This window comes from Phalacrocorax aristotelis, unplaced genomic scaffold, assembly GCF_949628215.1.
Source record: "Phalacrocorax aristotelis unplaced genomic scaffold, bGulAri2.1 scaffold_235, whole genome shotgun sequence".
Taxonomy (NCBI): domain Eukaryota; kingdom Metazoa; phylum Chordata; class Aves; order Suliformes; family Phalacrocoracidae; genus Phalacrocorax; species Phalacrocorax aristotelis.
In genome coordinates this window covers 1-24,967 of record NW_027441116.1, presented here as the reverse complement: position 1 = coordinate 24,967, position 24,967 = coordinate 1, and the positions used below count along the sequence as shown (strand labels likewise).

Sequence of the window (24,967 nt, the reverse complement as noted above, 5' to 3'; positions counted from 1 at the left end):
CTGGAGGGCACTGGGCTGGCCGTTACTGGGAGCCCCTGGCCGTTACTGGGAGCACTGGAGGGCACTGGGCTGGCCGTTACTGGGAGCACTGGAGGGCACTGGGCTGGCCGTTACTGGGAGCACTGGTGGGCACAGGGCTGGCCGTTACTGGGAGCCTCTGGCCGTTACTGGGAGCACTGGAGGGCACTGGGCTGGCCGTTACTGGGAGCACTGGTGGGCACAGGGCTGGCCGTTACTGGGAGCCTCTGGCCGTTACTGGGAGCACTGGAGGGCACTGGGCTGGCCGTTACTGGGAGCACTGGTGGGCACAGGGCTGGCCGTTACTGGGAGCTCCTGGCCGTTACTGGGAGCACTGGAGGGCACTGGGCTGGCCGTTACTGGGATCACTGGAGGGCACTGGGCTGGCCGTTACTGGGAGCCCCTGGCCGTTACTGGGAGCACTGGAGGGCACTGGGCTGGCCGTTACTGGGAGCCCCTGGCCGTTACTGGGAGCACTGGAGGGCACTGGGCTGGCCGTTACTGGGAGCCCCTGGCCGTTACTGGGAGCACTGGAGGGCACTGGGCTGGCCGTTACTGGGAGCCCCTGGCCATTACTGGGAGCACTGGAGGGCACTGGGCTGGCCGTTACTGGGAGCACTGGTGGGCACTGGGCTGGCCGTTACTGGGAGCCCCTGGCCGTTACTGGGAGCACTGGAGGGCACTGGGCTGGCCGTTACTGGGAGCCCCTGGCCATTACTGGGAGCACTGGAGGGCACTGGGCTGGCCGTTACTGGGAGCCCCTGGCCGTTACTGGGAGCACTGGAGGGCACTGGGCTGGCTGTTACTGGGAGCCCCTGGCCGTTAGTGGGAGCACTGGTGGGCACTGGGCTGGCCATTACTGGGAGCTCCTGGCCGTTACTGGGAGCACTGGAGGGCACTGGGCTGGCCGTTACTGGGAGCCCCTGGCCGTTAGTGGGAGCACTGGTGGGCACTGGGCTGGCCGTTACTGGGAGCTCCTGGCCGTTACTGGGAGCACTGGAGGGCACTGGGCTGGCCGTTACTGGGAGCACTGGAGGGCACTGGGCTGGCCGTTACTGGGAGCCCCTGGCCGTTACTGGGAGCACTGGTGGGCACTGGGCTGGCCGTTACTGGGAGCTCCTGGCCGTTACTGGGAGCACTGGAGGGCACTGGGCTGGCCGTTACTGGGAGCACTGGAGGGCACTGGGCTGGCCGTTACTGGGAGCCCCTGGCCGTTACTGGGAGCACTGGTGGGCACTGGGCTGGCCGTTACTGGGAGCCCCTGGCCGTTACTGGGAGCACTGGTGGGCACTGGGCTGGCCGTTACTGGGAGCCCCTGGCTGTTACTGGGAGCACTGGAGGGCACTGGGCTGGCCGTTACTGGGAGCCCCTGGCCGTTACTGGGAGCACTGGAGGGCACTGGGCTGGCCGTTACTGGGAGCTCCTGGCCGTTACTGGGAGCACTGGAGGGCACTGGGCTGGCCGTTACTGGGAGCCCCTGGCCGTTACTGGGAGCACTGGAGGGCACTGGGCTGGCCGTTACTGGGAGCTCCTGGCCGTTACTGGGAGCACTGGAGGGCACTGGGCTGGCCGTTACTGGGAGCCCCTGGCCGTTACTGGGAGCACTGGAGGGCACTGGGCTGGCCGTTACTGGGAGCACTGGTGGGCACTGGGCTGGCCGTTACTGGGAGCCCCTGGCCGTTACTGGGAGCACTGGTGGGCACAGGGCTGGCCGTTACTGGGAGCCCCTGGCCGTTACTGGGAGCACTGGAGGGCACTGGGCTGGCCGTTACTGGGAGCTCCTGGCCGTTACTGGGAGCACTGGAGGGCACTGGGCTGGCCGTTACTGGGAGCACTGGAGGGCACTGGGCTGGCCGTTACTGGGAGCCCCTGGCCGTTACTGGGAGCACTGGAGGGCACTGGGCTGGCCGTTACTGGGAGCCCCTGGCCGTTACTGGGAGCACTGGAGGGCACTGGGCTGGCCGTTACTGGGAGCACTGGAGGGCACTGGGCTGGCCGTTACTGGGAGCCCCTGGCCGTTACTGGGAGCACTGGAGGGCACTGGGCTGGCCGTTACTGGGAGCACTGGTGGGCACTGGGCTGGCCGTTACTGGGAGCCCCTGGCCGTTACTGGGAGCACTGGAGGGCACTGGGCTGGCCGTTACTGGGAGCCCCTGGCCGTTACTGGGAGCACTGGAGGGCACTGGGCTGGCCGTTACTGGGAGCACTGGTGGGCACTGGGCTGGCCGTTACTGGGAGCCCCTGGCCGTTACTGGGAGCACTGGTGGGCACTGGGCTGGCCGTTACTGGGAGCTCCTGGCCGTTACTGGGAGCACTGGAGGGCACTGGGCTGGCCGTTACTGGGAGCCCCTGGCTGTTACTGGGAGCACTGGAGGGCACTGGGCTGGCCGTTACTGGGAGCACTGGAGGGCACTGGGCTGGCCGTTACTGGGAGCTCCTGGCCGTTACTGGGAGCACTGGAGGGCACTGGGCTGGCCGTTACTGGGAGCACTGGAGGGCACTGGGCTGGCCGTTACTGGGAGCCCCTGGCCGTTACTGGGAGCACTGGAGGGCACTGGGCTGGCCGTTACTGGGAGCACTGGTGGGCACTGGGCTGGCCGTTACTGGGAGCACTGGAGGGCACTGGGCTGGCCGTTACTGGGAGCACTGGTGGGCACAGGGCTGGCTGTTACTGGGAGCCCCTGGCCGTTACTGGGAGCACTGGAGGGCACTGGGCTGGCCGTTACTGGGAGCCCCTGGCCGTTACTGGGAGCACTGGAGGGCACTGGGCTGGCTGTTACTGGGAGCCCCTGGCCGTTAGTGGGAGCACTGGTGGGCACTGGGCTGGCCATTACTGGGAGCTCCTGGCCGTTACTGGGAGCACTGGAGGGCACTGGGCTGGCCGTTACTGGGAGCACTGGAGGGCACTGGGCTGGCCGTTACTGGGAGCCCCTGGCCGTTAGTGGGAGCACTGGTGGGCACTGGGCTGGCCGTTACTGGGAGCTCCTGGCCGTTACTGGGAGCACTGGAGGGCACTGGGCTGGCCGTTACTGGGAGCACTGGAGGGCACTGGGCTGGCCGTTACTGGGAGCCCCTGGCCGTTACTGGGAGCACTGGAGGGCACTGGGCTGGCCGTTACTGGGAGCTCCTGGCCGTTACTGGGAGCACTGGAGGGCACTGGGCTGGCCGTTACTGGGAGCACTGGAGGGCACTGGGCTGGCCGTTACTGGGAGCCCCTGGCCGTTACTGGGAGCACTGGTGGGCACTGGGCTGGCCGTTACTGGGAGCCCCTGGCCGTTACTGGGAGCACTGGAGGGCACTGGGCTGGCCGTTACTGGGAGCTCCTGGCCGTTACTGGGAGCACTGGAGGGCACTGGGCTGGCCGTTACTGGGAGCACTGGAGGGCACTGGGCTGGCCGTTACTGGGAGCCCCTGGCCGTTACTGGGAGCACTGGAGGGCACTGGGCTGGCCGTTACTGGGAGCTCCTGGCCGTTACTGGGAGCACTGGAGGGCACTGGGCTGGCCGTTACTGGGAGCCCCTGGCCGTTACTGGGAGCACTGGAGGGCACTGGGCTGGCCGTTACTGGGAGCTCCTGGCCGTTACTGGGAGCACTGGAGGGCACTGGGCTGGCCGTTACTGGGAGCCCCTGGCCGTTACTGGGAGCACTGGAGGGCACTGGGCTGGCCGTTACTGGGAGCACTGGTGGGCACTGGGCTGGCCGTTACTGGGAGCCCCTGGCCGTTACTGGGAGCACTGGTGGGCACTGGGCTGGCCGTTACTGGGAGCCCCTGGCCGTTACTGGGAGCACTGGAGGGCACTGGGCTGGCCGTTACTGGGAGCTCCTGGCCGTTACTGGGAGCACTGGAGGGCACTGGGCTGGCCGTTACTGGGAGCACTGGAGGGCACTGGGCTGGCCGTTACTGGGAGCCCCTGGCCGTTACTGGGAGCACTGGAGGGCACTGGGCTGGCCGTTACTGGGAGCCCCTGGCCGTTACTGGGAGCACTGGAGGGCACTGGGCTGGCCGTTACTGGGAGCACTGGAGGGCACTGGGCTGGCCGTTACTGGGAGCCCCTGGCCGTTACTGGGAGCACTGGAGGGCACTGGGCTGGCCGTTACTGGGAGCACTGGTGGGCACTGGGCTGGCCGTTACTGGGAGCCCCTGGCCGTTACTGGGAGCACTGGAGGGCACTGGGCTGGCCGTTACTGGGAGCCCCTGGCCGTTACTGGGAGCACTGGAGGGCACTGGGCTGGCCGTTACTGGGAGCACTGGTGGGCACTGGGCTGGCCGTTACTGGGAGCCCCTGGCCGTTACTGGGAGCACTGGTGGGCACAGGGCTGGCCGTTACTGGGAGCTCCTGGCCGTTACTGGGAGCACTGGAGGGCACTGGGCTGGCCGTTACTGGGAGCCCCTGGCCGTTACTGGGAGCACTGGAGGGCACTGGGCTGGCCGTTACTGGGAGCACTGGAGGGCACTGGGCTGGCCGTTACTGGGAGCTCCTGGCCGTTACTGGGAGCACTGGAGGGCACTGGGCTGGCCGTTACTGGGAGCACTGGAGGGCACTGGGCTGGCCGTTACTGGGAGCTCCTGGCCGTTACTGGGAGCACTGGAGGGCACTGGGCTGGCCGTTACTGGGAGCACTGGAGGGCACTGGGCTGGCCGTTACTGGGAGCTCCTGGCCGTTACTGGGAGCACTGGAGGGCACTGGGCTGGCCGTTACTGGGAGCACTGGAGGGCACTGGGCTGGCCGTTACTGGGAGCCCCTGGCCGTTACTGGGAGCACTGGTGGGCACTGGGCTGGCCGTTACTGGGAGCTCCTGGCCGTTACTGGGAGCACTGGAGGGCACTGGGCTGGCCATTACTGGGAGCCCCAGGCCGTTACTGGGAGCACTGGAGGGCACTGGGCTGGCCGTTACTGGGAGCACTGGAGGGCACTGGGCTGGCCGTTACTGGGAGCCCCTGGCCGTTACTGGGAGCACTGAGGGCACTGGGCTGGCCGTTACTGGGAGCCCCTGGCCGTTACTGGGATCACTGGAGGGCACTGGGCTGGCCGTTACTGGGAGCTCCTGGCCGTTACTGGGAGCACTGGAGGGCACTGGGCTGGCCGTTACTGGGAGCTCCTGGCCGTTACTGGGAGCACTGGAGGGCACTGGGCTGGCCGTTACTGGGAGCACTGGTGGGCACTGGGCTGGCCGTTACTGGGAGCCCCTGGCCGTTACTGGGAGCACTGCAGGGCACTGGGCTGGCCGTTACTGGGAGCACTGAGGGCACTGGGCTGGCCGTTACTGGGAGCACTGGAGGGCACTGGGCTGGCCGTTACTGGGAGCCCCTGGCCGTTACTGGGAGCACTGAGGGCACTGGGCTGGCCGTTACTGGGAGCCCCTGGCCGTTACTGGGAGCACTGGAGGGCACTGGGCTGGCCGTTACTGGGAGCTCCTGGCCGTTATGGGAGCACTGCGGGGGTACTGGGGGGGGACTGGGAGCCCCGCGCCGGCACTGGTAGCACTGGGGGGGCACCGGAGGGCACCGGAGGGCTCTGGGCGGGCGGGCACTGGGACCCCCGCCGCCTCCGGCCGGGGAAGGCGGCCCCGCCCCCTTCCCGTCACCCCCCGCGGCCGGCGCGGGCCAGGACGGCTGCTCTGGCCCCGCCCCCAGAGGCGGGCTCTCCTCCCCGCCGCCCAATAGAACCCTCCGCCTGCCGCCTGCCCCCTCGCCGATTGGCTCAGGCGGGCGGAGCGTTGGCCAATGGGGGCGGTGATTGGGGTGGGGCGACGCTCGGCGGGTTCCGTGGCGGCGGGGGATGAGCGCGGAATGGGCGCGGGAGATTCGCCGTGAGTCCAGCCGGGCCTAGACCCGGCCTAAACCGCACCTGCGGGGGCCTACACCGGGGCCTGGGGCCTCCCCACCCGGGACCCCCTGCCCCAGCCCCTCCCGCCCCCCCCGGCCCCGTTCCCGGCTCCTTCTTCACGTCGCCAACAGCTTCCCCCCCTCCCCGTGGGGCCCCCCAAGTCCCTTCCCCCGGGGTGGGGGGCGGCAGGGACCCTCTCTCTGGGTTGGGGGGCACCTGGGGCGGGCTGCGGGGACCCCCACATTTGGGGTGGGTGGGCTGCAGGGACCCATCTACGGGGTGGGGGTCACCGGGGGATGGGGGTCACCGGGGGGTGGGGTCAGCAGGGACCCCCCCATCTGGGTTTCTGGGTTGGGGGGCACGGGGGGAGCTGCAGGGACCCCCCTGCTCCAGGTTGGGGAGTACCGGCGGGGTTCCGGGGATCCCCCCTATCAGGGGGTGGTGGGTTGCAGGGACCCCATCTCTGGGCTGGGTGTTACCGGGGGGGGTCATTGGGGATCCCCAGTCAGGTGTGGGGGTCTGCAGGGACCCTCCCCCTCCGAGGTGGGGGGCACTAAGGCCCCCCATTTGGGATGCGGGACACCAGGGGGGCTGCAGGGACCCCATCTCCGGCGTGGGGGCACCGGAGGGGCTGCGGGGAACCCCACATTGGTGGTGGTGGGCACCGGGGGGAGGGTCCACAAGGACCTTCTCTCTGGGGTGGGGGGCACCAGGACCCCCTCTCTGGTCCTTAGGGCTGGGGGGATATGTGGGGCACAGGGTGGTATGGGGGGCGATTGGGGTGGGCAGGGGATGGTCCCTGGGGTTTGGGGTGGGCAGGGGGTGGTCGCTGGGGGTTTGGGGGAGGGGGTCTCACCAGGCTGAGCCCCCACCCCCCCCCCCTTTTATCCCCCCCCCTAGAGCTGCAGAAGGCGAAGGAGAAGGCCCAGCGTGGCGGCAACCGGGTAGACGAGGCCGCGGCGTGTAACCAGCTCGGGGAGATTTTGGCGAGCCATGGTGCGTCCTCCCGGCGCGGCCGGGTCCCCCTTCACCCCCAAAACCCGGGGCGGGGGACCCCCTTACCCCCTCCCCAGGGGAGGTAAGGACCCGACACCCCCCTGGGTCGCCGGCAGGCCGCTACGAGGAGGCTCTGGAGGAGCACCGGCAGGAGCTGCGGCTGCTGGAGGAGGCCGGCGACAGCATCGGCTGCGCCGTGGCTCACCGCAAGATCGGCGAGAGGTTGGCCGAGCTGGAGAACTACGAGGCGGCGCTAAAGGTGGGCTTTCGACTCTTACGGGGGTCTCTGGGCGGGGCGGGGGGGACGGGACACGGGGGGACGGGGACACCCCGCGGCGGGGGTCTCAGGCTTCTCCCCGCCCCGCAGCACCAACGCCAACACCTGGAGCTGGCTCGTTCCCTCTCGGATGACACGGAGCAGCAACGCGCCTGGGCTACCATCGGCCGCACCTACATGTTCGTGGCCGACAGCCGCTCGCCGGGGGAGGCGGCGCCGGCGCTGCGCGAAGCCGAGCGGGCTTTTCGTACCAGCCTGGCCATCGTGGAGGAGAAACTGGAAGGTGAGGCTGCGCCCGGTGCCCGTCCCGGTGCCCTCGGAGCGATGTCCCAGCGCCCGGCGCCCTCGGAGGGACGTCCTGGTGCCCTCGGAGGGACGTCCCGGTGCCCTCGGAGCGATGTCCCAGCGCCCGGCGCCCTCGGAGGGACGTCCCGGTGCCCTCGGAGCGATGTCCCAGCGCCCGGTGCCCTCGGAGGGACGTCCCGGTGCCCTCGGAGGGACGTCCCGGTGCCCTCGGAGGGACATCCCGGTGCCCTCGGAGGGACGTCCCAGCGCCCGGTGCCCTCGGAGGGACGTCCCAGCGCCCGGTGCCCTCGGAGGGACGTCCTGGTGCCCTCGGAGGGACGTCCCGGTGCCCTCGGAGCGATGTCCCAGCGCCCGGCGCCCTCGGAGGGACGTCCCGGTGCCCTCGGAGCGATGTCCCAGCGCCCGGCGCCCTCGGAGGGACGTCCCGGTGCCCTCGGAGCGATGTCCCAGCGCCCGGTGCCCTCGAAGGGACGTCCCGGTGCCCTCGGAGGGACGTCCCGGTGCCCTCGGAGGGACGTCCCGGTGCCCTCGGAGGCCCGCCCCAGCGCCTGGTGCAGCCCCGCGGGGCCCCACCACCTCCCAGAGCCACTGGGTTTTACTTCAACCCCGCAGGAGTCGTGCCGAAGCGGGAGCTGACGGAGATGAGGACGCGGCTCTACCTCAACCTGGGTCTGGTTTACGACAGCCTGCAGGAAGCGGCCAAGTGCGATCACTACATCAAAAAAAGCATCTTCCTCGCCGAGTAAGTACGGGCGGGAGCCGCCGGGTTCGGGGAGGGGAAGGGGAGGGGGACACGGGACCCCTGGCAGCGGCCCCCCCCCCCCACCCCTCCCTTCGCAGGCAGGGCCGGCTGGACGAAGATCTCTACCGCGCTTACTTCAATTTGGGGGAACATCCACCTGCGGGAGGGCGAACACTCCGGGGCCTTGCGCTGCCTGGCCCGGGCGCGCGACTGCGCCCGCAGGATGAAGGAGAAAGGGATGGAGAGCGACTGCTGCGGCAGCACGGCCCAGGTGGGTGGTCTGGGGGGGGGCGCCCCTCGCCGTCTGTGTGTGTCCCCCCCCACCCCCTTTTTCTAACGGGTGGCCCCCGTCGTCCCCCACCACCCAGGTCCTGCTGAGTTTGGGGGATTTCGCGGCCGCCAAGCGCTCGCTGAAGCAAGCCTACGTGCTGGGCTCGCGGCAGCCCTGGCAGCGGGACCTCGTCCGCTCCAACCTGCGCTACGGTGAGGGGGGGGGACGGGACCCCCAGGGGCGGGAGGGGGTCCCCCAGGGGCGGGAGGGGGTCCCCGGGGGCGGGAGGGGGTCCCCGGGGGTGGGGTGGGGCGGGGTCCCCAGGGGTGAGTCGGGGTCCCCAAGGGTGGGACGGGGGTCCCAAAGGGTGGGATGGGGCCCCCAGGGGCAGGATGGGGCCCCCAGGGGCAGGACAGTGTCCCCAGGGTGGGACGGGGTCCCCAAGGGTAGGATGGGGCCCCCAGGGGCAGGACAGTGTCCCCAGGGGGGTGACAGTGTCCCCAGGGGTGGGAAGGGGTCCCCAAGGGTGGCCCAGTGTCCCCAGGGGGATGACAGGGTCCCCAGGGGGGTGACAGTGTCCCCAGGGTTGGGAAGAGGTCCCCAAGAGTAGGCCAGTGTCCCCGGGGGGTGGGATGGGGTCCCCGGGGGGATGACAGTGTCCCCAGGGGTGGGATGGGGTCCCCAGGGGGATGACAGTGTCCCCAGGGGGATGACAGTGTCCCCAAGGGGATGACAGTGTCCCCAGAGGTGGGATGGTGTCCCCCAGAGGTGGGATGGTGTCCCCCAGGGGCAGGACAGTGTCCCCAGGCGTGGGATGGCGTCCCCAGGGGGGTGACAGTGTCCCCAGGGGGGTGACAGTGTCCCCAGGGGGGATGACAGTGTCCCCAGGGGTGGGATGGGGTCCCCAGGGGGGGGTGACAGGGTCCCCAGGGGTGGGATGGGGTCCCCAGGGAGGGTGACAGTGTCCCCAGGGTGCCGCCAAACCCCCCAGCTCTGCTCCACCCCCCCTTCCCCTTCCGCGGGTCCCGCGCTGACACTCGGGGCGGGGACACCCGCCCACCCCCCCCGACACCGGGCTGCGCCAGGGACGGCTCTGGGGGTCCCCAGGGTGGCCCGACCGTCACCCCCCCCGCCTCCCCCCGGCAGCCAGCAAGGTGGCGCGGCTGCAGGAGGCTCTGGAGGAGGCGGCGGCCGGTGACCCGCCGGCGGCCCTGGCCCTCTGCGAGCAGCTCGGGGACACCTTCTCCAGGCACGGCGACTACGCCCGCGCCGTCGACTCCTACCAGAGGCAGGTAAGCGGGGCTCAGGAGGGGGCTTGGGGGGGTCCCGGTGGGACGTCCCCGCTGATGGAGGGGTTCCCCGGGGGCAGCTGAGCTTCGCCCAGGCGTTGGGGAGGCCACCGGGGGAGCTGGCCGTCATCCACGTCTCCCTGGCCACCACCTTCGGCGACCTGAAAGGATCACGAGCGAGCCGTCCACCATTACCGGCAGGAGCTGGCCCTGCACCGGGGCAGCGCGCTGGAGGCGAGCTGGGGCTGGGGGCACCTGGGGGGGTCCCTGCGTCCTGGGGAGTGGTCCTTGGGTCCCTGCAGGGGGTCCCTTGTCTCCTCAGGGGGGCCTTTGGGTCCCTGTGGGGGGGTCCTTGGGTCCTCAGGGGGGGTTTTGGGTCCCTTGGGGGGGGTCCCTGGGCACCTGGCGGGGGGTCCCTGCGTCCTGGGGAGTGGTCCTTGGGTCCCTGCAGGGGGTCCTTGTGTCCCTGGGGGAGGCCCTTGTCTCCTCAGGGGGGCCTTTGGGTCCCTGTGGGGGGGTCCTTGGGTCCTCAGTGGGGGTTTTGGGTCCCTTGGGGGGGTCCCTGGGCACCTGGCGGGGGGTCCCTGCGTCCTGGGGAGTGGTCCTTGGGTCCCTGCAGGGGGTCCTTGTCTCCTCAGGGGGGCCTTTGGGTCCCTGTGGAGAGTCCTTGGGTCCTCAGTGGGGGTTTTGGGTCCCTTGGGGGGGTCCCTGGGCACCTGGCGGGGGGTCCCTGCGTCCTGGGGAGTGGTCCTTGGGTCCCTGCAGGGGGTCCTTGTCTCCTCAGGGGGGCCTTTGGGTCCCTGTGGAGAGTCCTTGGTCCTCAGTGGGGGTTTTGGGTCCCTTGGGGTGGTCCTTGGGCACCTGGAGGGGGTCCCTGTATCCTGGGGAGTGGTCCTTGGGGTCCCTGCAGGGGGTCCTTGTGTCCCTGGGGGAGGCCCTTGTGTCCTCAGGGGGGCCTTTGGGTCCCTGTGGAGAGTCCTTGGGTCCTCAGTGGGGGTTTTGGGTCCCTTGGGGGGGTCCTTGGGCACCTGGGGGGGGTCTCTGGGTCCTGGGGAGTGGTCCTTGGTCCCTGTGGGGGCTCTTTGGGTCCCTTGGAGGGGGTCCTTGGGCACCTGGGGAGGTCCTTGGGTCGCTGTGGGGGTGTCTGGGTCCTTACAAAAGCTCATCAGGTCCCTGGGGGGATTATTGTGTCTTTGGGGGTCTCACTGTGTCCCTGGGGGGCTCCTTGGGTCCCTGGGGGGGGGTCCCTGGATCCCTGAGGGAGGCCCTTGGGTTGTCAGGGGCTCTTTGGGTCCCTGCGGATCTCCTTGGGTCCCTGAGGTCTCCCTGGCTCCCTACAGCTCATCATGTCCCTGGGGGGGTTCACTGTGGTCCTAGGAGGGGGTTCATCAGGTCCCTGGGGGGGCTCCATGGGTCCCTGGGGGGGTTATTGTGTCTCTAAGGGGGGCTTCTTGGGTCCTGGGGGGTCTCATTGGGTCCCTGAGAGGGCTCCTTGGAGCCCTGGGGGGCACGCCGGGGGGCATCCCGTGTCCCTGGGGGGGGGGGCGGGGGTTCCCCGGGTCCTTTACCGGGGGCTCACCAGGTCCTGGGGGGCTCCCTGGGTCCCTCGGATGTGGGTGGGGTGGGGGGGTGGGGTGGGGGGTGTCTCAGCGAGGCTGTCCCGGGGTCGGGGTGGTGAGAGGTGCTGGTGGCCCCCCCGCCCCCCCCCCCTCCCGGGGGAAGGCGCGGGGCTGCAGGGGGACCCCCGGGGACCCCCGGGCGCTGACCCCCGGCCGTGCCCAGGAGGGGAAGACGTGGCTGAACGTGGCGCTGGCCATGGAGGAGGGGGGCTCCTCCCGCGCCGAGCTCCAGCCCTGCTTCCAAAGGGCGCTGGAGCGAGCCGAGGCGGCCGGAGACCCCCGGCTGCAGGTGAGGGGTGGGGGGGTGGTGCGGGACATGGGGGGAAAAACACCCCCCCCCCCCCCATCCCTTTCCCCCCCTCCCTGGGGGTCCCCAGTGCGGGCTGGGGGCCTCACCCTCCTCCTCCTCTTCCTCCCCAGCGGCAGATCCTGCGGCACCTCCGCGCGCTGCAGCTGCGGGACGGCGACGCCGAGGCTGCCGCCGGCACCCTGGCCCGGCTCGGGGCGCTGGGGGGCGAGGAGGGGGAGGAGGAGGAGGAGGAGGAGGAAGAGCCGGAGAGCAGCGAGGCTCAGGACGAGAGCGAGCTGGAGCTGTCGGAGAGCGGTATGGGGGGTCTGCGGGGGGGGGGCCCTGGGGGGTGTCCCCAAAAGGGAGGGGTCCTCCCTCACGGGGAGGGGGGCGTCTCTTCCAGAGGGGGAGGAAGATGAACTCGAAGGCTACAGCAAGAGCGTCCCCGGGCGCCGGCGGATCAGCAAGGTGAGAGGCGGCGGGTGTCCCCCACCCCCCGACACCCCAAAGTATGGCGGGGGGGGGGGGTCTTGTCCTTCCCCCTGACACCCCCAAAGAGGGCTGGGGGGGCTTTTTCTTCCCCCTGACACCCCCAAAACAGGAGTGTGGGGTCTCCCCCTTCCCCTGACACCCCCAAAGAAGGTTGGGGGTCTTCCCGTGACACCCCCAAAGAGAGCTGGCAGGATCTTCTCCTTCCCCTGACACCCCCCGAAGTGGGCTGGAGGGGTGGGGTCTCCCCATGACACCCCCAAACAGGAGCCAGGGGTCTCCCCAACACCCCTAAAAGAGGGCTGGGGGGGTGGGTTTCTTCCCCCGGCACCCCCGGAGAGGGCCGGGGTGCGTCCCGGGGGTCCCACATCGTGCCCCCCCCCGCCGTGCCGGCAGTGGAACCGACGGAACGAGCGGGGCGAGACCCCCCTGCACCGCGCCTGCATCGAGGGCGACCTGCGCCGCGTCCAGCTCTTCCTCAGGCAGGTGGGCGAGGGGTCCCCAAAAATGACCTTGGGGGGGGGGTGGGGGGTCTCTGTGTGACTGTGTCATTCCCCCCCCCCCCCCTTCTTTTTTTAGGGGCACCCCCTGAACCCCCGCGATTACTGCGGCTGGACCCCGCTGCACGAGGCGTGCAACCACGGGCACCTGGGTGAGCGGGCTGGGAACCCCTCCCCACCCCCCACCCCTTCCTCAAAACGGGGGGCAGGCAGAGCGCCCCCCCCCCCCCCCCCATTTCCTCACCGCCATCCCCCCGCCCCCAGAGATCGTCCGGCTGCTGCTGGACCGCGGGGCCGCCTTGGACGATCCGGGGGGGCCGGGCTGCGAAGGCATCACCCCCCTGCACGACGCCCTCAGCTGCGGGCACTTCGAGGTGGCCGAGCTCTTGGTGCGGCGGGGGGGCGTCGGTGACGGCCAGGAACGCCAGGGTGAGGCCCCGGGGGTGGGTTTTGGGGTGGGGGTGGGGGGGGACACCCTGGGAAAAGCACGCACCTCCGTGTCCCCCCCCCACCCCCCCTCCCCTTGCTTTTTCCGCAGGGCCTGACGCCGCTGGGGACGCTGGAGGAGTGGGCGAGGGTCTACAGCCGGGAGCTGGACCAGGAGACGCGGGCAGCGGTGCCGAAGGCGGCCGAGCGGCTGCTCAGGGAGGCGGCGGCACGAGGTGGGCTCCGCCGGCCCCCCCCTGTTCCCCCTCCCTCCTTATTTTTCAATGGAGGGGGGCGCTGAGGGGTGGCGTCTCCGCAGCCGCGCCGCCGCTCCCCTCCGAGGAGCCCTTCGACGCCGAGCTGGACGAGCGGCGAAGCCCGGAGCCGCCGGAGCCGGAGGGGGGTGACGCGTCGCCTGCCGAGGCCGGTGAAGAAGCGGCAGCGGGTGCCGGGGCTCGGCCGGCAGGAGGGAGCGGAGCCGGAGCCGAACGACTACGAAGCCGCCATCCGGAGCCTCGGCAGCGCCAAATCCCTTCCCGGCAGCACCGCCGCGGTGGCGATGTGCCGGCAACCGGCCCTCATCCCGGCCGAGCAGTACCTGGAGGAGGAGGATTGGCTGGAAGATGACCTTGGGGTATCCCGGGGGGGGCCGTAAACGGCCGCGCCGGCACCCCCAGGACCCGGCGACGGCTTCGGGGGACAGCGCGGGGTCGGAGAGCGACGGCCCCGCTCCGGCCCGGCACCAGCCGCGGCGCCGCCGGAGCGCGCAAAGCCGCCTCGCCCGCGTGGTGGAGAGGATCCCCTTGGGACGCTCCCGGGGAATCCCGACCCCTCGAGGCGGCCGGGAGCCCCCTCCCCGCCGAGGATGAGGATGAGGGAGACCCCCCCTTCCCTGCCGGCGCCGCTGCCGGCTCTCCGCGTCCGCGTCCGGGTCCAGGACAACGTCTTCCTCATCCCCGTGCCCCAAAGGTAAGGGCTTTGCGATAACCGCCCGCCACCCCCCTTTCCTCCCCCCGCCCCCCCCCCGCCCGGCCGCCGTGCCGTTGGGGACCCCCGAGGCGGGCGGGGAGCGCCCGCCGGTGACCCTGCGGCTCGCGGCAGCGAGGGCCGCGCCGTGGGCTGGCTGGCGGAGCGGGCGGCCGAGCGGTACTACCAAACCTGCGGGTTGCTGCCGCGGCTCATCCTGAAGAAAGAAGGGGCTCTCCTGGCCCCCCAGGACCTGGTGGGGGGACGTCCTGCAGAGCAACGAGGAGGTGGGCGACCAGCCCCCGACCCCCCCGCCGCCGCCCCCCGACCCCCGCCGTGGCCCCGGCGCCGGACGGTGGTGCCGTTGCAGGTGCTGGCGGAGGTGCAGGTGCTGGGACCTGCCGCCCTTGGCCGAGCGCTACCGCAGGGCGTGCCAGAGCCTGGCGGTGGGTAAGGACCCCTCGGGGACCCCCTTGTGTCCCCCCCATCCCCTCGGGACCCCCTTCTCCCCTCCTGTCCCTTTGGGGACCCCTTTATCCCCCTCCATCCCCTCGGGGACCCCCTTGTGTCCCCTCCGGCCCCTCGGGACCCCCTTCTCCCCTCCTGTCCCTTTGGGGACCCCTTTATCCCCCTCCATCCCCTCGGGGACCCCCTTGTGTCCCCTCCGGCCCCTCGGGACCCCCTTGTCCCCTCCTGTCCCTTTGGGTACCCCTTTATCCCCCTCCATCCCCTCGGGGACCCCCTTGTGTCCCCTCCGGCCCCTCGGGACCCCCTTCTCCCCTCCTGTCCCTTTGGGGACCCCTTTGTCCCCTCAGGAACCCCCTAATCCGCTCCCTGTCCTCTTGGGGACCCCCTTGTCCCCTCCATGTCCCCTTGGGGACCCCCCCCATCCATTCGGGAGCCCCCTTGTCCCCTCCCATCCCTTTGGGGACCCCCCATCCCTTCAGGAACCCCCTTGTCCCCTCCCATCCCCTTGGGGACCCCCGTGTCCCCTCCCATCCCCTCGGGGACCGTCCCCACCGAGGGTCAGGGCTGGGGGTCCCCGTGCCGGGGGGAACACGCCTGTCCCTGGGCCAGCACAGGGCCATTGGCAGGACTTGGGGTGGTGGGGGGTGGGTGTCCCCAAGGGGGTTCGGGGCTCCCCAGGGTGGGTGGGGTGTGTCCCCAAGGGGGTTCGGGGCTCCCCAGGGTGGTGGTGGGGGTGTCCCCAGGGTCCCCCAAAGGCTCGGCGTGTCCCGGCAGAGCCGCACCCGCTGCTGCTGAAGGTGACGGAGCTGCAGGAGCAGAGCCCGGGGCTGGGGGTCGGGGGGGGCCTGGCCCTGCGCCCCCCCCACCTCCCCCCGTTGCTGCGGGCCCTGAAGCTGCAGGCGCCGCTGCGGCAGCTCCGGCTGCGCGGCTGCGGCCTCCCCGACGCCGCGGCCACCGACCTGGCGGCCACGCTGGCCACCCTGCCCTCCCTCACCCTGCTCGACCTGGCCGGGAACCGCCTGGGCGCCCAGGGGCTGCGGCTGCTCCTGCCCCCCGGCCCCCCCGGCGCCCCCGGCGCCTTCCAGGTACGCCTGGCTTTGGGGGGTGGGGGAGGCGTGGGGGGGGCCCCCGAGGGACACGGGGCGGGGGGGACACGGATGGGGACGGTGCTGGCCTCGCCCGGCCGCATGGGGGGTCGCGGTGTGGGGCGCCCCGCCAGGCCCCCCCCCCCCCAAAGCTTTTGTGTCCCCCCCCAACTTCTTCGGTCCCCCCCAAAGCTCTTATGCCCCCCCCCCCCAACCTCTTTGGTTCCCCCTAAAGCTCTTATGCCCCCCCCAACCTCTTTGGTTCCCCGCAAAGCTCTTATGCCCCCCCCCAACCTCTTTGGTTCCCCCCAAAGCTCTTATGCCCCCCCCAAAGCTCTTATGCCCCCCCCCCCAACCTCTTTGGTTCCCCCCAAAGCTCTTGTGCCCCCCCGAACCTCTTCAGTCCCCCCCAGCCTCTTTGGTCGCCCCCCAAACCTCTTGTGCCCCCCCCCAAATCCCTTGCCCGTCCCCCAAATCTCTTCCTTTTCCCCTAAAACTCACGTCCTTCCCCCTTTAAACTTTGTGCCGTCCCTTAAACTTGTCCGTTGTCCCCCAAATCTCTCCATGATCCCCCCCAAACCTCTCCTTTGTCCCCCCCCCAACCCCCTCGCCCGGCCCGGCAGAGCCTGGAGGAGCTGGACCTGAGCCTAAACCCCCTGGGCGACGGCGGCTGCCGGCCCCTGGCCCAGCTGCTGCGGCGCTGCCCGGCGCTCACCACGCTGCGGCTGCAGGCCTGCGGCTTCGGCGACGCCTTCGCCCTCGCCGGTAGGCGGCCGCGCGCACGGGGGGCTCGCGGTGCCGGGGGTCCCATCCCGGGAGCTGTCGGGGGGCTCGTGGTGCTGGGGGTCCCATCCCGGGAGCCGTCAGGGGGCTTGTGGTGCCGGGGGTCCCATCCCGGGAGCCGTCGGGGGGCTCGTGGTGCCGGGGGTCCCATCCCAGGAGCCGTCGGGGGGCTGTTGCAGCACGGGGGTCCCATCCCGGGAGCTGTTGGGGGGCTCGTGGCGCGGGGGTCCCATCCCGGGAGCCGTCGGGGGGCTCTCGCGGCGCAGGGGTCCCATCCCGGGAGCTGCTGGGGGGCTCGTGGCGTGGGGGTCCCATCCTGGGAGCTGTTGGGGGACTCTTGCGGCGCGGGGGGTCCCATCCCGGGAGCCGTCGGGGGGCTCTCGTGGCGCAGGGGTCCCATCCCGGGAGCCGCTGGGGGGCTCGTGGCGTGGGGGTCCCATCCTGGGAGCTCTTGGGGGACTCTTGCGGCGCGGGGGTCCCATCCCGGGAGCCGTCGGGGGGCTGTTGCAGCGCGGGGGTCCCATCCCGGGAGCTGTCGGGGGGCTCATGGTGCTGGGGGTCCCATCCTGGGAGCTGTTGGGGGGCTCTCGTGGCGCAGGGGTCCCATCCTGGGAGCCGTCGGGGGGCTGTTGCAGCGCGGGGGTCCCATCCCGGGAGCTGTTGGGGGGCTCGTGGCGTGGGGGTCCCATCCCGGGAGCCGTTGGGGGGCTCATGGTGCTGGGGGTCCCATCCCGGGAGCCGTTGGGGGGCTCATGGTGCTGGGGGTCCCATCCCGGGAGCCGTCGGGGGGCTCTCGCGGCGCAGGGGTCCCATCCCGGGAGCTGCTGGGGGGCTCGTGGCGTGGAGGTCCCATCCTGGGAGCTGTTGGGGGACTCTTGCGGCGCGGGGGTCCCATCCCGGGAGCCGTCGGGGGGCTCTCGCGGCGTGGGGGTCCCATCCTGGGTGCTGTCGGGGGGCTCTCACGGCGCGGGGGTCCCATCCCGGGAGCCCTTGGGGGGCTCTCGCGGCACCAGGGTTGGCTCCTGGGTGCCACCGGGGGTCTCTGGTTGTGCCGGGCTTGGCTCCCGGGAGCCGCCGGGGGTCCCTCGCCGCGGGGGGGGGGGGTCTCACCGCGCCGGCGCTCGCTCCCAGGTCCCGCCCGGCTGCAGACGTTGGTCTTGTCCCGCAACGCGCTGGGCCCGGCGGGCCTGGGGCGGCTCCTCGGCAGCGCGCCCTGCCGCAGCCTCGCCCGCCTGGAGCTGGGCTCCGTCGCCGGCCCGCCGGGCCCCCAGCCCCTCGCCGGGACCCTCGGCAGGTACCTGGCGCAGGTGAGGGGGGGGGGGTTCCCCGAGGGGACGCGGGGTGGGTGGGGGGGAGACACACGGGACCCCCCCGCTCCCGCGCGGGCGCTGGCGGCCGCGGTTGTGCCGACACCGGCGCCTCCGTCCCGCAGGAGGGCTGCGCCCTGAGCCACCTCACGCTCTCCGGGAACCGCCTGGGTGACGGCGACGTCCTGGAGGTGGCCAGGTGAGGGGGACATGGGGTGGGGGGGTGACAAAGGCGGTGGGGGGGGGGGACACGGGACAGATGGATCCTGGCACCAGGACCCCCAACCTCCGCCTCCCAGCGGCGACGCTGTGCCAGCTCCGGCATGGGAGCGCAGTGAGGGACCCCTTCGGGGACGGAGGGGGACCCCTTTGGGGACAACGGGACCCCTTTGGGGACAAGGAGACCCCCCCCTCGCCATCTCTTCCCCTCCCCCACAGGTGTCTCCCCGCTTGCCCGGCCCTGGTTTCCCTGGATTTCTCGGCTAACCCCGGCATCGGCGCGGCGGGGCTGCGGGCGCTGCTCTCCGCCCTGGAAGAACGGGGCCAGGGGCTGCGGTTCCTCAGCCTGGCAGGTCCGGCAGCGGCGCCGGCGGCGGGCGGCAGCGGGCAGCGGCCCGGCGAGCTCACACCGGCCCCTTTTCCCACCAGGTTGTTCCCTGGAAGGGCCGTTGGACGACGCCACTTGGGCCAGAACCGCCGGCAACATCCGAGACCTCCGGCTCTGCGGGCGGCACGTCGGCAAAGCCTGGCGCGGCCGCGCCGCCGTGGCGCGGCACCGCAAGCTCTTCTGCGAGAGCCTCTGACGCGCCGCCGCGGGGTTTGAACCTATTACACCCCCTATTTATGAACGCGGCTGCTGCTTTTCGGGGTCCCGGCGTCACCGCACCGGTGGTTTATTGTCCCTGCCTTCCTCTTAACACCAGGAAGGACCGGGAGGGAAGCGGGGGCGGGGAGGGAGCGGCGGCGCCGGCGCGCTCAGGAGTGGAGGAAGCGGTTGAAGGCGTTGTAGGCGGATTCCAGGTCGAACAACATCTGCCGGACCTGGGAATCGTCCAGCTCGTCCGATGCCGACATCCCGCTGAGCGTCTGGAGCCTGGGATGGGGAGGGGGGGGGGGGGGGAAAAAGGGGCGGGGGGTGGGGGCTGCGTCCGCGGCGCCCCCAAACCGGCGCCGGCGCCCCCCGGCACTCACCATTGGTTGACTTTCTGCCTCCCCTCGAAGTCGGGGGGCAGGTGGCTCATGCGGTTCATCGTCTCCATCAGCTCCCGTAGGTCTGGCTGGATCTGGGGAGGGAATGCGGGGTGAGCCGCCGCGCCGGCGTCGCCAAAGCGGGGCTGCCGCGGGCGAGAGCCCTACCTCGTCCATGGCTCGGATCTCCAGGCGCAGCTTGTCCATCACCGTGATGAAGAGCTGCGGGAGGAGGAGGGTGGTGGTGGGGGGGGGGGGTGTGTACGGCTCCACCGCCACCCCTACGGCTCCACCGCCACCCCTCCCACCCCGCCAAAACCACCGCGGCCGAGCCCCCGGCGCCGTACGGAGACGATGTCGGCGATGCAGCGGTTGAGGTTGCCCTTGTCGTCCTTGATGGTGATGGGCCGGTCCTCCTTGATCCTCTCCATGGCCAAGGGACAGTCGAGCTGCGGGGAGACGCCGCCGTCAGCGGCGCAACCGGCAACCGGCTGGCGCCGAGGCTCGCGCCGGCGCCGCGGCTCACCCGGAACTTGCGGCAGAAGTCGTCGATGGAGCTGATCTCGGAGCCCTGCACTTGTTTAAGCGCGGCTTTGAACTGGACCAGGAGGCGGGAGCAGGCGGCCGTGTACCTGCGGGGGACGGCGACGGCGTTGGCCCCTTCCCCCCGCCCGCCAGGGCCGCGCCGGATCGTGCCCCCGGCGCCGGAGGGGTGGGGGGTTGCCGGCGCCCCGCCGCGCTCAGCGGACTCACTCGTTGGGGGAGACGCAGTCCTTGATGTAAGCCTTCTCCAGGGCCTGCAGCGTCTTCACCACCGCAAAGAGCTCGGCCATGTTGTCGTACCTGCAACCGCGAGCCGCCGCCGTGGGGGGACGCGGCGGGGAACGGGGGGTCCCAGGAGGGACCAGGGTGGAGAAGGGGGTCCCAGGAGGGACCACGGTGGTGAATGGGGTCCCAGGAGGGACCAGGGTGGAGAAGGGGGTCCCAGGAGGGACCACAGTGGTGAATGGGGTCCCAGGAGGGACCAGGGTGGAGAAGGGGGTCCCAGGAGGGACCAAACGGGGTCCCGGGAGGGACCAGGGTGGAGAAGGGGGTCCCAGGAGGGACCAAACGGGGTCCCGGGAGGGACCAGGGTGGAGAAGGCGGTCCCAGGAGGAAGAATTGTGATGGAAAATGGGGTCCCAGGAGGGGCTGTGATGGAGAAGGGGGTCCCAGGATGGACCAGGGTGGAGAAGGGGGTCCCAGGAGGGATTGTGATGGAGAAGTGGGGGGGCTGTGATGGAGAAGGGGGTCCCGGGAGGGACCAGGGTGGAGAAGGGGGTCCCAGGAGGAAGAATTGTGATGGAAAATGGGGTCCCAGGAGGGGCTGCGATGGAGAAGGGGGGGTCTATGATGCAGAACGGGGTCCCGGGAGGAAAAACTGTGACAGAGAAGGGGGCCCAGGCCGGGGGGCGCTCGGGGGCACGTGGCCCCCCCCCCCCCCACCCGGTTCTGAGCCGGACACGGGGGGACGCGGCCAGGCGGGACTTACTTCTCCCTCTCCCGGGCGTTCTTGTAGAGCTTCACCTCCTGTGGGGAGAAGGGCGGAGGTGGGGGGGCTTAGCCCCAGTAAAGCCTGGCTTAGCCCCAATGGGGCTGGGCTGAGCCCTGGTAGGACCCAGCTTAGCACCACTAGGGCCCAGTTAAGCCCCAATGGGGCCGGGCTGAGCCCCGGTAGGACCCAACTTAGCACCACTAGGGCCCAGTTAAGCCCCAATGGGGCCGGGCTGAGCCCCGGTAGGACCCAACTTAGCACCACTAGGGCCCAGTTAAGCCCCAATGGGGCCGGGCTGAGCCCCGGTAGGACCCAACTTAGCACCACTAGGGCCCAGTTAAGCCCCAATGGGGCCGGGCTGAGCCCCGGTAGGACCCAGCTTAGCACCACTAGGGCCCAGTTAAGCCCCAATGGGGCCGGGCTGAGCCCCGGTAGGACCCAACTTAGCACCACTAGGGCCTAGTTAAGCCCCAATGGGGCCGGGCTGAGCCCTGGTAGGACCCAAGTTAGCACCACTAGGGCCTAGTTAAGCCCCAATGGGGCCGGGCTGAGCCCTGGTAGGACCCAACTTAGCACCACTAGGGCCCAGTTAAGCCCCAATGGGGCCGGGCTGAGCCCCGGTAGGACCCAACTTAGCACCACTAGGGCCCAGTTAAGCCCCAATGGGGCCGGGCTGAGCCCCGGTAGGACCCAACTTAGCACCACTAGGGCCTAGTTAAGCCCCAATGGGGCCGGGCTGAGCCCTGGTAGGACCCAACTTAGCACCACTAGGGCCTAGTTAAGCCCCAATGGGGCCGGGCTGAGCCCTGGTAGGACCCAACTTAGCACCACTAGGGCCCAGTTAAGCCCCAATGGGGCCGGGCTGAGCCATGGTAGGACCCAGCTTAGCACCACTAGGGCCCAGTTAAGCCCCAATGGGGCCGGGCTGAGCCCCGGTGGGGCCCGGCTTAGACCTCATAAGACCGGGCTGAGCCCCGGTAAGGCCTGGTTTAGCGACAGTGAAGTGGGCTTTGCCAACACCGGGGCCCAGCTTAGCCCGGGTAAGGCGCGGCTGAACCTCGGTGGGGCCCAGCTTAGACTAAGTAAGGCCCAGCTTAACCTCGGTAGGGCCCGGGGGGGGGCCGTACTCACCTCGTACAGCTCCGGTTTGTTCCCGGGGGCTGCAAAAGGCGGGGGGGGGGGGTGTGAGGTTAGACGGGGTTGGGGACCCCCGGTGCCACCCCCGGCCCCCCCACCCCGGCTAAGCCCGGTCCCCCCCCCCGTTAGGCCGGGCCCCCGCGGCCCCACCTCCCATCCCGGGCGCTCCCGCGATGCCGTGGAACATCCCGCCGCGGCCCCGCCTGGCGCGGGGGGGGGCGGGGGGGGTTGCGGGACCCCCCGCTACCGGTAACCGGAGCCTCGGCGGCGCTTCCGCAAGATGGCGGCGGCTCGAGGAATCGGGGCTCGGCTGGGGGCGCCTGGCGGGGGCGGGGCCGGGGGCGGGGCGCGAAGCGCGCCGGGTTTTCGCGGGAAAACCTGGGGAATTTCGCGGGAAAACGGGATTGTAAAGGAAAACGGACAACCGGGGGTGGGGCGGGGCAGGCAGGGGACGGGGCCGCCCTGCAGTGATTCTCCTCTCGAAATGATTGTGTCAGCGGCCAAAGGACGAGGCCGAGGAGGAGGAGGAGGAGGAGGAGGAAGAGGAGGCCCCACCTCGGGCAAGGGCCGCCTGAGCTGGCCGCTGGCGCCGGCAGGGCTGCGATACCGAGGGCGGCTCAAGGCCGGCGATCGGAGTCCACCGGGCGACGCCGTAACACGCCAGGCGGGGAGCGAGAGGCCGGGTTTAGGCCTGGCTTAAGGGTTTACACCTGGTTTAAGCAAATCCTTGTTTAAAAAAAACACCCTAGAATTGTGATTTTTGGTAGGGAAACGTTAGTTCAGCGCCACGTTTTGCCCTGCCCCACCCAACGTCTCCCCCGCCTCCCCCTCCCCCACCCCCCCGCGGCCCCAAACGCACCGTTGAGGCTCCAACGGAGGATTAAAACCCATCCCAAGGTTGTTTTAGGCCCGTCTTTAGTCTGCGCTGGTGTTAATGGGCGCTAAACGAGCCGGGGCGAGCGGCTGGGTGGGCGTCCGGCAGCCACCCACAGCCAGCGGCCGCCGCCCCGCGGTGAGAAGACAGGGCAGGTGCCGGGGTGGGCGGGTGGGGTCTCATTTTGGGGCGAAACCCTCACATACAGTGTTTTTATGCAGAAAACCCGCCTCATTTCCATAAATTTTCCCCCCCAAACGCCGCCTATCGCCTGCCCCGGCCCCGGTATCAAAGATTAACTTCGCCGAGGCAGCTGGCGCCGGGAGGTTTATTCTTTTATTACCCTTAACGAAACCGCCTGATTGCCGGGATATTAAAGCCCGACGCCCCGCGGCAGCAGTGGGGGGGTTTGGTGGGGGGTGGGTGGGTGGGGGGTTGGCTGGGAGCCCCCCGTCGGATGGTTACACCGGCTCAGCCGATGCTTAAAGACGAGCGGCCGCGCGGGCCCCGGCCGGCGCTTGCCTGGCACAAGGTCCCGGCGGCGCCGGGGACCCCCGCGGGGCAAAATCCGCGTCGTCGTGGTCGCCCGACCCGGGTGGGACTCGAACCCACAATCCCCAGCTCCGGAGGCTGATGCCTTATCCATTAGGCCACCGGGCCCGGGCGGCGGCAGGCGGTGGGTGCCCGGCGCTGCCCGCCGATGGGTGCGAGGGCGGGGAGGGCCCGGGGGGGGGCTGCGGCGGCGCCGCCGGCACGGCCGCGCTTTGGCCGCCGCGAGAGGTCACGGCCGTCGCCGACGCCGCGGCCGAGCACGTGGCGAGGGCTCCCGCCCTGCCGGCGGCGGGGTGTGCCGGGCCGGGCCGGGCCGCGGCGTGGCCGCAGGGATGGGCTGCGCCCCACGGCACCTCATGGGCACGGCCCGTGAGTCACCGGGTGCACCGGGGGGAGCCCAGCACCCAGGGGGACCCCCAGCACCCACGGGTGAGCCCCCAGCACCCAGGGGGACGCCCAGCACCCAGGGGTGAGCCCCAGCACCCGGGGGACTCCCAGCACCCAGGGGTGAGCCCCAGCACCCAGGGGTGACCCCCCAGCACCCAGGGGGACCCCCAGCACCCAGGGGGACGCCCAGCACCCAGGGCTGACCTCCCAGCACCCAGGGGTGACCCCCCAGCACCCACGGGTGAGCTGAGCATCCAGCGGGGAGCTGAGCACCCCAGTGTGAACAGAGCACCCGGGGTGAGCCCAGCAACTCAGGGGGCGACCCCCAGCACCCAGGGGTGAGCCCCAGCACCCAGGGGTGACCCCCCAGCACCCAGGGGGACCCCCAGCACCCAGGGGGACGCCCAGCACCCAGGGGTGAGCCCCAGCACCCAGGGGTGAGCCCCCAGCACCCAGGGGGGAGCTGAGCATCCAGCCGGGAGCTGAGCACCCTGGGCATGAGCTGAGTGAGCACCCAGGGGTGAACAGAGCCCCCAGGGGCCATCCCAGCACCCACGGGTGACCCCAGCACCTCAGGGGTGACCCCAGCACCCACGGGCGAGCTGAGCATCCTGGGCATGAGCTGAGCGAGCACCCATGGGTGACCCCAGCACCCCGGGGCGATCCGAGCCCCCCGCGGCGAGCTGAGCAGCCGCGCCGGGTGCCGGACCCCAGCCCAGCACCCACGGCGGGTGGGCGGCGGCCCCCAGGGGCGAGGCGAGGGCAGGGGGTGCCGTTGGCAGCGCCGGGGTTCGCCGGGGGCCGGGTGCGGGCGCAGGCGCCGTGCCGGGCCCTGAGGAATGGTTAACCCGGGGCAATCCCGCCCGGAGCCAATCACCGCCCCGGCCACGGGCGGTTTTACAGCCCCGGCGCCCCACACCGGCACACGGGCACCGGCCGGCACCCCACCGCGCCGGCACCGCTGCGGCCCACCGGCACCGCCGCCGCCGCCGCCGGGAGACGCGCGCCGGGCCATGGCGCGGCTCGTGCTCCTGCTGACCCTGGGTCTGGGGGCGGCCGGCGGGGACCCCGGCGGCGTGGCCGAGCCGGTGGCAGCACTCGAGGCCCTGCTGTCGTCGGGAAGCGGTTCCCTGCCCCACGGCGCGCTGGAGTCCCTCGTGGGCATCGCCGGCGGCCGTGCGCAGTGCCGCGCCGGGCCGTGTGGAAAGGTGAGCGCCGGTAACGCCGCGCCGTGTGGAAAGAAAGGCAGGGCGGCCAGGGTCAAACTCCAGCTCGCCGCGGCTCGGCGCGGCTCGGCGCGGCTCGGCACGGCTCGGCGCGGCTCGGCGTGCCATGGCGTGGCTCACCGTGGCTCGCCGTGGCTCGCCGTGGCTCGCCGGAGCAGCACGCGGCGCCGCATGGCACCGTGCCGCGGTGCGTTGCCGGTGGTGCCGCCGCGGCGCGTGGCCACGGCGCCCATGCCGGGGTGGGGGGTGACCCTGCCGTGCCGGTGTTGCCGTGGGGTGCGGCCGTTGTGGGGGGGGTGGGGGGGGTGGGGTGGGGGTGTGTTGGGGTAGGTGGGGGGGCGGGGGGTGTCAGTGACTCCGTGCAGTGTGTGCTCCCCGGCCCGGATCGGGCCCCGGCGCTGTGGGGTGTG

At 71.2% G+C, this 24,967-nt stretch overlaps 2 protein-coding genes and 1 non-coding gene across 4 annotated transcripts; 1 reads left to right on the top strand and 2 right to left on the bottom strand.

Moving 5' to 3' along the window:
* The first annotated feature begins 5,765 nt into the window (after positions 1-5,765).
* Positions 5,766-18,775, top strand: TONSL (tonsoku like, DNA repair protein). Its single transcript, XM_075080098.1, is given in 34 exon segments — positions 5,766-5,829; positions 6,747-6,842; positions 6,959-7,101; positions 7,210-7,402; positions 8,038-8,167; positions 8,266-8,311; positions 8,313-8,438; positions 8,536-8,650; positions 9,585-9,730; positions 9,808-9,891; positions 9,893-9,961; positions 11,510-11,635; positions 11,767-11,950; positions 12,039-12,103; positions 12,521-12,610; positions 12,704-12,776; positions 12,889-13,022; positions 13,024-13,053; positions 13,163-13,286; positions 13,370-13,470; positions 13,472-13,690; positions 13,692-13,868; positions 13,870-13,937; positions 13,939-14,019; positions 14,152-14,275; positions 14,277-14,303; positions 14,387-14,404; positions 14,406-14,466; positions 15,259-15,569; positions 16,193-16,334; positions 17,484-17,659; positions 17,785-17,858; positions 18,098-18,231; positions 18,308-18,775. Coding segments are annotated over 34 exon segments (3,873 nt in total). The 5' UTR covers positions 5,766-5,798; the 3' UTR covers positions 18,463-18,775.
* Positions 18,520-21,838, bottom strand: VPS28 (VPS28 subunit of ESCRT-I). 2 transcript variants are annotated; one of them, XM_075080099.1, is made up of 9 exons: positions 21,669-21,838; positions 21,513-21,541; positions 20,379-20,416; positions 19,601-19,690; positions 19,374-19,479; positions 19,195-19,296; positions 19,016-19,069; positions 18,851-18,942; positions 18,520-18,752 (listed from the first exon to the last, which is right to left on the bottom strand). In XM_075080099.1, exons 1-9 carry the CDS (start codon positions 21,703-21,705, stop codon positions 18,635-18,637), a joined length of 666 nt encoding a protein of 221 aa, XP_074936200.1. In that variant the 5' UTR covers positions 21,706-21,838; the 3' UTR covers positions 18,520-18,634. The 2 variants fall into 2 exon arrangements, with proteins under 2 accessions (XP_074936200.1, XP_074936201.1); XM_075080100.1 differs by having other exon boundaries at positions 21,766-21,798.
* A 1,141-nt stretch (positions 21,839-22,979) lies between these two features.
* On the bottom strand, positions 22,980-23,052 carry TRNAR-CCG (transfer RNA arginine (anticodon CCG)). Its single transcript has one exon. It is a non-coding gene; the product is annotated as a tRNA-Arg (tRNA).
* Between the last annotated feature and the right edge of the window lie 1,915 nt (positions 23,053-24,967).